At 35.6% G+C, this 12,141-nt stretch overlaps 1 protein-coding gene across 26 annotated transcripts in view; it reads left to right on the top strand.

Moving 5' to 3' along the window:
- Window positions 1-12,141, top strand: part of LOC105485558 (roundabout guidance receptor 2) — a 1,382,758-nt gene that overhangs the window by 1,323,272 nt on the left and 47,345 nt on the right. For all 26 annotated transcript variants that reach the window (XM_071089525.1, XM_071089527.1, XM_071089519.1 and 23 more), the window contains 3 exons: window positions 5,253-5,295; window positions 6,738-6,865; window positions 11,810-12,091. In XM_071089525.1, coding sequence (XP_070945626.1) covers window positions 5,253-5,295; window positions 6,738-6,865; window positions 11,810-12,091 — 453 coding nt within the window. The remainder of the gene's footprint in view (window positions 1-5,252; window positions 5,296-6,737; window positions 6,866-11,809; window positions 12,092-12,141) is intronic.

The following is a 12,141-nucleotide window of genomic DNA, read 5'->3' as shown; positions in this document are numbered from 1 at the left end:
TTTTGAGACATTGCATTCAATCTTCTATTTCTAATATTAACTTTGCTAGGAAGCATAAATGTCTTAGTAACTGATTTTGACAGAGGCGTCATTGGTTATTAAGCTTTTAAGATGCTGTGGCTTGTAGGCGCCTAAACTGCTGAGAATGTGGAAATAGTGCAAAATGCTGAGTATAGCACTGACTTGGTTGCCTTGCTTGTTATTTGATGCATTTATATGTTTATGATCATTTGATTATAGCATTGTAGCTTGTGTCTGTATCTTATGAAGATAAAATGTATTAGTTACTTGATAGAATACATTTCCAGGACCAGAGAAAGTAGTACAGCATATCTATTGACAAAAGGCTTCCATGTTTGGTGACATGCCATCATCCTGCCATTCTCATTTCTCATTGGTTGCTGCCTCTCTGCTTCCTCATAATTTGTCACCCAAGTGCTATATCACTTCAACAGTGAGGGATTCTTTGCAGAAAGGGGTGCTAGGCAGTAACTGCTGAGTGTCAAAGTCTGGAAAATTAGTGATACTTTAATGTGCCTTCTTGTTATGCAGTCCAGTTCTCTGCCTTCATCGCTGAAGGCATTGCCCATCACCTTTCTGTTTAATCAGCCGCCATGTTATATTACATCTCTGTGATACACTTGTATAAATCATGTGAAATATAAGGAAGAACTGATTTAATTCATGGACTATTTGGTGTGTATCCCTTTGCTTGACGTTAGCAATGATAATAAAAAATTGACTATGCTGGTCAGTTCAGTGCAAAGTTCTAATATATTCACATTTGGGGTGTTGCATTTTTATCCTCCATATTTCTTCATTCACTCACTCCTTAGAAATAAAATATCTCTCATAGGTAGTAAGTTTATACTGTTAGTAAAATTACACCAGAGAGACTTTTCTTCTTTTTTTTAACAGCAATTCTTTGCACAGCCTATGCACTTAATTTGAAAATAGATGTTGATCATTGAGCTTGACAAGAATAGTACATTTCCTATTACAATTTTTTATTGTTATTGATACTCATCTGCTTGTAGAAGAACTGCTAACTCAGAAGGTGCTGTGCCCTTCAGGTATTTTGGAATAAGGCCAAGCCAGAGAGAAGCCTTTCAGAAGTTTTATACTTAACTGATAGATGGCTGACTCTGAAGATAACAGATTTTATGAAGCTCAGTAAATATAAACAATTTAATGTGAGTGAACAAATTATGTGAAATGCTAAACACTTCACACATACGTCTTAAAATCATCAGTGAAATATAAATTATTGGACAAAACCATCCAAGGCACTTAAAAGATTTAATGGATTTTTTATACTCTGATTATCTGGGCTGAGTTAGTGCTTATTAAAAAAGGATTAATCTACATTCATATTTGAGAAATAGCTTATCGGGAAAGGGAATGAGGCTTGGCTGCAACAGTAAAGTTTCCATTTGGAGTAGGAAAATGTGACCTACTAAAGACAGGCACTCTGAAAGCTTCCTCACTCAAAATGTCAATTTACCACAGTTATGTTTTCTCCTCTTCTACCCCAGTTGTAGCAGGCATGAGGTTAGGATTAATTCTGTGAGGTCATATTAGAGTTACTTTTTGCATGCTATAACCTTGCAAAATCTCTTTACCTTATATGTGTTGCAGAAATTGCAAGAAATTCAAAATGTTTTCAAAAGCATTTTAGATTGTGGTGTCCGCAGAGCTTTTTGGAAACCTAAGCACTTATACTATTCAGTTAGTAGAAGCTAAAATATTCCCTGTGTAACTCCTTGACAGTTCTTAATTTTTGGATACTAGCAGAGACTTCTGATTGAGAGTCACAGTTATTCCATAGGTATCTCGAATAAGCACAAAGTTACTACTCTGTGATTATCAAAATTGTGATGAGAACAAGATTGTCTGGCCACACCCAACCCTTCTTACAGCTTCAAGGCAAACACTTCTTCGAAATGAGAACCACCTCAAAATAGCTTTCAATTTGCTGTGGCGTTTTATTTGTATGTTCGTCTTTCTGCACACACACAAAACCCTGATCAGAACACCAGATATGATTTCCCTTTGAGGAGTTCTCATTGTTCATAGTTATTTGTAGTCTTCCCTAAACTTCATGATCTAAGAGAAGTTGTTCCTTTTGATCTACTTTTCAAAATAGAACCAGTTTTGCAGCATAAAGTAAAAAATGAAACTTGAAAAAGTGTTCCCTTTTTTTCTCTTCTTTAGAAACACAACTAAACAACCCATTAAGAGAAGAGTTTTTTAAAAATTCTGCCAGAAATAATACAAAATGGACATTTAGATTTTGTACTAAATTATATATGAACCTTTTTAAGGTCATCAAATACTTACATAATGTAGTGTGAAGTTTTGCCTTGTGTCGTTAATATGCGCAGATACAGAGATAAATGTCTTTACGGAATACTTTGACACCCTATTGGCAGTCTAGAATCATTTGAAAACCGTATTTTAATGGTGATGGGAACAGAAACAGAAAATAGGTTGTCCCAAATGCTTAATATGAAATATTTTTAAATTTAAATTATTTTGCTCACGGCATTTAGTTTTCAATTGCCAGATATTGGCCATACATACTATAGTGTTCATGCCCTAATAAGTTTGCAAATTAATTTTAATGCATTATGTGTATATATGTGTATATATATATATATATCTTTTTTTTTTCTTGAGACAGAGTCTCACTCTGTCGTCCAGGCTGGAGTGCACTGGCATGATCTCAGCTCACTGCAACCTCTGCCCCCAGAGTTCAAGCAATTCTCCTACCTCAGCCTCTCGAATAGCTGGGATTACAGGCACTTGCCACCATGCCCGGCTAATTTTTGTATTCTTAGTAGAGACAGGGTTTCACTGTCTTGGCTAGGCTGGTCTTGAACTCCTGACCTCGTGATCCAACCCCTTGGGCCTCCCAAAGTGCAGGGATTACAGACGTAAGCCACCGCGCCCGGCCTCGTGATATATTTTTTATAAGGTTTTCAGTGTTCTATTATAATACTTTAAACTTTACATGTCCTGAAGAATTTGCCACTGGTTCGTGTATTAAAGTTAAGTACAACTCAATGTTTGTACCTCTGCTTCTGTTGTCCTCCTTTCCTCTAATATTATTTATTGCTCTGGCACTAACAGAAAGTTTGAATGGGACAAAAGAGCATCTAAATTAGGGAAAACAATTTAGCTTCTCACATATCTCTTAAACAGCACATTTTGAGGTGTAGCCCATGAGCATCTGCTTATTTGCATATTCACAATAATATTCACACCATTATCTTAACTCTCTTTTAACAGACTAAAACAATCACTTGATAGTCCATTAAGAAAAACCACAAACTAGAAAGTCACATCAGATGGAAGGCTAATTAGCTATACTGTTTTCACATTGCGTGTGTACTAATCAGGCATTTATTTAATATCTCCAGTGCTCAATTTTTTGCATTAATTATTTCAGATTAATTCTTTTTTGTTAAAAGCAGTTATTAAAGGGGCACAATGTGGGACAGATGCACTGCTGATTCCTGATTCCGCGCACTTCAGTGAGCCTTTCGCATTTGTATTCTTTCATCTTCTCTGAGCATGTGCCTATAGCCAGTGCTGAGCAGATGCAAAGGTTATGTCAGGATTGTTTTGCAATGCGTTTGAGATATTACATGTACAACTGATAAGGCAGAGTATATTTCAGGTACCAATAAGAACTTCCTGAGAGCCCTGATATGCTTTACTGTCCCATGAAGACTCTTGGAGTTTATAATCATATTACCTGATTCTGATATCATGAGAGATACTATTAGTAGATAACCTTAAAGGAGGGACTTCATTTGGAAATTCGTAAAATTTAAAGAGTCATCACCATATCAGATAGCCCAAACTTGAGAACAGAGGAGTTATGGAGAGTTACTCAAATTAAGAAGTATTCACTATGTGTATATATTAAGTGGCAATATATCCTCTAATTACTTACAAATATGAATCAACTAATTAAATTTCATTTATTTTCCCCTGTACTTACCACATTTAAAAAATCATAGTAAATATAGTCAATGCCTTCCAAAGACAGGGTTTACTGGGTGCACAGCAGTGAAAATGGTATTTTTTTCTCCTTCATCCCCAGTGATTGGTTTAGCCAATCCACGTTAATTTTGGTCAGAATTGCAGGTTCATTGCACTTTTGCAAGCTGTACACTTCTAAACTCCACATTTCTTTTTAAAAATAATTTTCTAGTTTGCCATAATGTAATGGCAAAATTTGATCCAAACTAATGTGAAGCTATTTGTAGACTTTATTCTACTAATAATGGATGTTCACATTCCACTGCAGAAAAACTAAATAACTTTGAATACAGTTTACTGTTTTAGAACCTCTTTGTAATATGCAAAGTATATTACCTTTCTCAATTCTGAATCATTTTGGAGTCCAAATACCTTTGGCTGCAGAGGTTTGGGCAATGGATGACAGACCTGAACTGATAATAACGTTCTTTGACCAGTCGTTAAAATCCACTTTCATGTTGTTGGCTTTGTAGACTTGAAACTATTGACTGGAGAGAGGAGATTCACTGGATTCACTGGCTGTAGCTCTGGTGGATGCTTACTGGTGTTGCTAATAAGTTCCATAGTTATATGGAGGATTCAACTTTTCTGATCACTACATACAATTAGGAATATATTCAGTATCAATTATTTGAAAAATTCATTTTTCTGAGCATGTTATTCTCTATTAATTATAGTTCATGTCTGTTGTAATTATCACTGTTTATGAGGGTCATCAAAGGATTTGTGATGGTGAAAAATCTGTAGTCAATAAGTTTCATTAGAAGGACATAACATGTTGGAACTTCCCTGCTTCAATTTCTATTATGAGTGTTTTGCCTTATGCCTTCTAATTAGGACACCTTTGTTTTAAAATTAAAAATCTTGATTTGATAAATTCACAATAATGTTACGATGATCTTGCAATATCACTATATATACTCATTGTAACAGGTTTGACATTTAAATACGAATTGGTTCTTTAACTTAACCTTGGATTTGGCTTAAAGAATTTTGAAATGTCCTATTAAAATTGGAGCAAATGATGGCTTTGCCTTGGGGCCAAACCACTGTTACTCTCTGTACAATTATGTTAATTATATTTTGTTAAAATTCCCAGAGGCCTCAGCTCTAAACTAAGGGCCAATATGTAGTTGTTATGAATTGTAATTAATATTGACGACTTGTGCGTGCATGTCTTCCTTTTTTTTCTTTTTTTATAGTTACGTTTCAAAGAGGAGATGGAGGACTAATGACCAACGGAAGGTAGGCTAAGGAGATGGCTTCATTAGTATTATTTTTTTAATCAGGACTGGGGAAACACTATAGTAAGAGGCTATTATTGTAATAAATGATCATTTAAAAGTCTGAGAATTCTGGGAGGAATTAAATGGCTTAGCACAAAGTTTAATGATCTATCTGTTGTGCACTTTAGAGGAATCAGGTCCAGATGTTTCATATCTCCCAGATGCCCCTGAAGAAATTAGTAGTAAATATCACATGGAATGTGTTCATTTGTTAGCAGGATGTTTATTGCATTAATTAGACATTAGCAAATGAAGTTGCTGTTGTTTAAGACTCCTTATTGGCTCTCACTAAATTGCTGTGAGTGAACAATTACACATAATCGATCACAAAGTAAATGATTCATGGATGATGAATAGGCTATAGATTGATAGGACTGGATTCCACAACTTTGGATACTCAATTGAAATTGATAAAAGCTGATAACAAACTCATACATCCTCATCTATTTTCCCTTTGCCAATATGGAGATTGTAATTAGGCCCTGGTAATAACTTCCAATCTCCCATGTAATCAATATTTTAGCAAAAAGAGATTAAGTCTAATGAGAGCTTGTGGATGTAGCAAGAAAGCAGTTGGGTCTTCTTATTGCAGTTTCCATAGAAACACATGTTTCTCTTAGGGATTGTACCAGAAGGGGTCTATCAAAAGAAAAGTGTAATGATTATAGATGTTCTATTTCCGTGTAAATATGCTAGTAATCTGGAAAGGAATCAGAATCCCATCTTTTATATTAAAGGAGGGAGTTCTTTATTAAATATGACGTGAAGGAAATTTTCCTCATAGACTATACTCACATGCTGGATCAGATCACAGTGTATCTTTCATTACCTTAAAAAAAAACCCTTAATATGCCCTTGATGTTTTGCAGATAAGAACTTGGAAATGTGCTATTGATGGAGAGTATAAATACTGTTCATTAATTTTGCTAAGTTCCTTGTTCCTTGCCTCCAAATCAAGCGTGAAGGGTCATAACAAGGGTTACAGCCTAGAGGGGACAGATACATAAGGGAGCTGCGGGAATTGAGGAAGGAATAGCCCAAAGTTTTAGAAATGGCTGACATAGAGAAGTCACTTTGAGCAGTTGTTCCCTTGAGGTGCCAATTTATCATCAAACCTTGTTTTGGGATCCTAGTATGTTATTGATTCCTACCAGTTTCAGGGCAGACACCTGAATTCATCTGGACATGGACAGAATCCCGGGCAAGGACTCCCTGTGTCCACTGTTAATCTATGTATAGCCTTAATGAATTGCTGGAGTTATTTAATTCTAGGGAGTCTACATGTATTAATTTGAAGTCAATTAATATCTTTGATTTCTTAACCCTTTATATTGCATGAGATGGGTGTCAAAATCTTGCATTGAGCTCCATGCATTAATTTCCTTGTAATCTCTGTTTTAGCCGTCCAGGTCTTCTAAATGCTGGTGATCCCAGCTATCCATGGCTTGCTGATTCTTGGCCAGCCACAAGCTTGCCAGTAAATAATAGTAATAGTGGCCCAAATGATATTGGAAATTTTGGCCGTGGAGGTAAGTTATGTTTTATAAATAACGTTATTTGAGTTCTCTCTCTTTTTTTGACCTTCCTGGATTTTTTTATTTACTCCCATAATTAAAGTTAATGAAACATATGCACCAACAGTGCTGTACATTTGCTAAATATTTTAATGTGAAACTATTTTGTCTTTATTACCTTGAGTAAAACCAAACTTTTAAGGAAGCTATTACTAACCAAGATGATAAATATTTATAATATATTTGTTTGCAGGATTACTAGTACAAGATTACTGAACCTCAGAAACTGTTTTGCTAACTAGGGCTTATGGTTTTGGACTAGAGGTTTCCCTTCTCTTTCTCATTTAACATGTATTTATTGAGCATCTCCTGTGTACTTGGCACTATGGAAGACCGTAGAATCTAATATTGATATAAAAAAGATGGTCCTTGCCCTCATATAATATGTCATGTAAGAAATAGACAATTAAGTCAATATAACATCTTGAGAGAGAACTTTTCTGTAGTTCCACAATTAATAACTGGTATCCAAAAAAAAAAAAGACAAAAAAGTACTAGGTGGATGACATGCTAAAGCCTTCAAAATTTGGTGCCAGAGTCCTCTCCCTGTGGGTTTGTAAGGAGACAGAAGTAACCTTCTGTAAAAAACTACCACCTTCCCCTGCCTTCACCTTGTCATCCAGTCAATATGAGAGAGCTTGGTTTAGAGAATGATGAGAGGAGTAGGGAGCTCTCTGATCTCAGTGTGGCTTGGCAGGTTCATGTGAGTTTTCCATTGGTGGAAGATTATACAGACATTAAATATACTTAAACTGCCTTGCCAGAACCCCACATGGAATGTCTACCAATTGGGAGGAAGAAAGCTCTATGAACAGAGTATTATTTAAGTTGATACCTGAAGCAAGCTTAAAAATGAGTCAAAAGTATGAAAAAAAAACAGTGTGTAGAAAAGAAATTGCTCTATTTTAAGTTCCAGAAATAAAAGACATTGACCTACTTGAGAAATGCAAGAATTTCCTAATGACTTGAGTATAAAGTACGAGGAAGCAGAAATGGTAAGAAACACAGAAGGATAGCTAACAAAGGACCTTTTAAGTCACATAAAGGGTTTAGGCTTCGTTCAGAGGGTTATCACAAGCCGTTGATGGATTTTTAACAGGAGAATGCTGGGATCCAAGTACTGTTTTAAGTCATCCAGCCTGCTGCTGGATGAAGAATGGAGTACCAGTAGAAAATTGGAGTGATTAATTAGAATAGTGCTGTGATCCAAGTAAAGCTGTATGAATTTGCTGTAAGATTTCAGGACTTTTAGAATTAATGAAGGAGGCTCAGGGCTCTGTTAAATTTTTCTGAGTCCATTATAAGCCTCGATGGGTTGATTTCATATGCATGAGTATATAACCAGATTGACTGAGAAGTGAGAAGAATAGTCATAGCATTTTCTCTTTAAGAATGGATTACCACTATGTTTGACTACATTTAAAATTGCATTTCAAATAATGAAGCTACTAATTATTGCATAACTCTGCATTCTGTCAGTACCAACTATGAGAAGGGGAATATATATATATATATATATTTAGCACAAAGTTTGGCATACCATCAATGACCAGGCATCAGTGGAGTGAGAGAATGGAAAGTAAGTTATATGACTCCTCAGCTTCGTCTTCCCTTTCTGTAAGTCAACACACCCCACTTAGGACTCTCATTTGCCCAGAGACTCCAGTAGTAGCTTCCTCCCCTAAGTGACCTGACTGTGGTCAACTGTAGGCTATCACTTTGCCATGGGTAGTTTCTGTGCCTGAGCACCTGCTCATCAGGAAACAAAAATGTCCCTCCCCTGCTATGTAGACTGATTTTGTCAAAAGGAATTCTCTTCCCACAGCTTTTATCAATCAAGGAATAACTGCCTCTTTTACCGCTTGTATTTTTATTGAAATAATATGACATGCTACTGTTTTATCAAGAAGTAAATGCTTACAGATGGAGGAAATGAATTTTCAGTTTCCACAAGGCTAACTTGACATGTAAAATGTCTCAGTCAAATTTCACAAAAGGGTACACTTGGAGATATGCAAGGTTTTTCTTCCATTTTCACAATGTGAAATATCTCATAGATGAACAGCAAGGCCAAGACAACATTTTTTAGGGTTGACTGTGTCCCTTATCCATGTGAGAGTCATTTTAAGCATTTACTCTGTGCCAGAAATACTGTTAAAATTTTTTTTGTATATTTTAATTCATTTTACTTGCATAGTAATGTATGAAATAGATAATCATATTTCCCTGTTAAGGGTCAATAAACTAAGATTCCTCAAGATAAATAATTTGACATCTGGTTGTAGAAAACTCTGCTTTCTGTTGTAAAGGTGGATTCACATGTATGACTATATAACCATATTCACTTAGAAGAATAAGGATGGATACTGACATTTCCCCTTTAAGAATGAAATGACAATACATGTTTGAATGTAATAAAAATAGTGCTTAGAATAATAAAGTTACTAATTATAGCATAAATCTACATTTTATCAAAGCAAACCATAAAAAATTTATTTAATCATTCAAGTCAGCAAGTGCTTACTCTCTTCAAAACACTGGGTGAGCAATTATGAAAATGCAGACATAAATCCCATATGCTCCTGTCTTCAAGTGACTTTATGATGCAGTGAAGGAGACAGTCATTCATACAGATCATTATATAAAAGAAAAGGAAATAAATGTGAGTACAAGTATAACCAGGGTGCTGAAAAACTACAGAATGAATTACCAATTCCAAGTGGAGGAAGGCTTTGTATAACTCATAGGTTTCAAACACAAGTGTTAACAAGCCCTCGTCAGATAGTCTAAAACATTAAGGATTGGTAGGTGGGGACTGCGATAAATGGAAATGGAAAAAAGACCTGCTAAAGATGGCATCACCTATTTAGGTCTAGGCTTTTGGGAGGAAGGCCAGCCCAGAGTTCCAAATCATCTGATATTACAGGACTCTCCTTAACATCCAAATATTCATGTGCAATATTCCAGTATTTCGATGTTAGAATATAATTCAGTTTATTTTTTGAAAATGTAGGGATGATCAAATCATATCTGAAGACAATATGCAGCCTAAAAATCAATACAGAAGCACTTAGACTTAAAGGCTGACTATAATTTTATCTAGCAGGGATAGGAGAGATTCAATTTCCAGAGCCATAGCATTAGTTGTATAGCAATATTATGTGGGATTAGATTCTTGGACCGCTTTTCTTCATTGTTTAACATTTGAGCACACAGTCATTTGAAAAGCTTGCCATTGAAATGGCTTGCAATCCACATCTAAAGCTTTGAAGAACTTTAAATTCAAAGTGTGTGAAATTGGAGCCCACGTTGGGGAATCATGTATATTCACTTAATATTCATCAGTGAAGGACATGGTGGAAGCAGCAGAAACAAAAGTCTGAAAAATCACCCAGAGTGAAGGATCTATTTTCACCAATTTGGATATACTACATCTTAAAAGTTTTTGAGAAATAAAAATAATATTAACACTTGAGAATGCAATATGCTTAACATCAAATTTTGTAATTAGTACATAGCTCAAAGAAAGAAGGGCAAGAAAGTAGTTGTGAAGTTCTGAAATTCAAAAATAATGTTATTTGCTCATACAGCCTGGTGAAATATTATAAGTTTAAATACGTTTAACAATTTCACTGATACACATTTAAGATACTTACTTCAATATCTTAAGTACATATCCACTCAATTGTAAAACAAGTTCCAAACTTCAAAACCTTCATAAAGATTTAAGTTATACAGTGTAAAAAATACAGTATACATTTCTTTCTACAGTTGCTAGACAGTTTTTAGCTTAGGTGAAATTCAAAAGCAAAAGTAATATTTCTGTAAGAATTGTTATTTCAGGTACTATTGAGCATCAGCTAATCTAAAAGTGTTAAGATAGTTGAAAATGTCCTATAATGAAAGAATGAAGTGATTTCATGACCTCAAGTCCCATGAAATGAAGCTTTCAGAAGACGGTTTATTTTAAAATGTACTATATAATAATTAGATTCATTTTAACCTACATGATTAAAAATAGTGTTATTTAGTGATTTCTATTTTAGATTCACTCGGTATCTTTCTTCCAAAAAGGGAAAATAGGAGCTCAGGAGAGAGGCGGCGGTTCTGAATTGTAAAGCATCATGTAAAAATAATTCAGCACACCAGAATGAAAAATGGACTGATTGATATTCAGTGTTGTTCCTGAAGTTTAATTTTACTCTAGCTGTATTACAACATGAAACAGTAATTCTCTAGTTCGGAGTTGATAGCATAAATTAAAGTCACCGATCACGGAGACTGCTTTTTCTATAGTTAAATTCTGCTATACTGTGAAAATGACTTATACATGAAAATTTTCCTTTGTTATTCAAGAAAAAAGAATGCATTCTCCATTTCTGGAGCAATGAAATCACACCAATAAGTGGCAAGTTATAACTTCAAAAAATGTACTTGATAGTCAGTGGGGTATAATTTTGGAAATGTTAGCATATATTCAGCCGTTGTCGTCCACGTCTCTTGGGATAAAGAGATGTTTTTCATCTGTGGGTTGTGGATTCGCTATCATTGCTACTGTAAAGTGCTAATGCTTTCCTTGGCTCTAACACAGAGTGAACAACTGAAAGCAGTCTTCAGTAGTGAAGTATGCCAACCGTCTCATTCATGGTTAAAGAAAATGGGGGGAAGGGTGTTTTAAGCAGTGAGACGTGAAGGGCGAGCAGTAGGCCTGCCTGTCACTGAGGCTGATAGCTTGGCGATGGTTGTACATCATCTACCCTTCAGTGGCTCATGAAGCCCATCTCAGCTGAAATGCAAACGTGCAGTGCGACACACTTATTTTTCATCTTCAATCCGGATTGTTTGGGCTTCCGGTGCCTCGTTAAATTGTTTCGTTTCCCTATGTTCACCTCACCACAGATGTGCTGCCACCAGTTCCAGGCCAAGGGGATAAAACAGCAACGATGCTCTCGGATGGAGCCATTTACAGCAGCATTGACTTCACTACCAAAACCACTTACAACAGTTCCAGCCAGATAACACAGGCCACCCCATATGCCACGACGCAGATCTTGCATTCCAACAGCATACATGAATTGGCTGTCGATCTGCCTGATCCACAGTGGAAAAGCTCAATTCAGCAAAAAACAGATCTGATGGGATTTGGTTATTCTCTACCTGATCAGAACAAAGGTAACAACGGTGAGTCAGGTTTTCGTTTCCTGAGGAGTTATTTTCATATCATTTGTGCA

This window comes from Macaca nemestrina, chromosome 2 (assembly GCF_043159975.1).
Source record: "Macaca nemestrina isolate mMacNem1 chromosome 2, mMacNem.hap1, whole genome shotgun sequence".
Taxonomy (NCBI): domain Eukaryota; kingdom Metazoa; phylum Chordata; class Mammalia; order Primates; family Cercopithecidae; genus Macaca; species Macaca nemestrina.
Note: the sequence above shows the minus strand (reverse complement) of the source record. Positions and strands in the feature narration are given on the sequence as shown.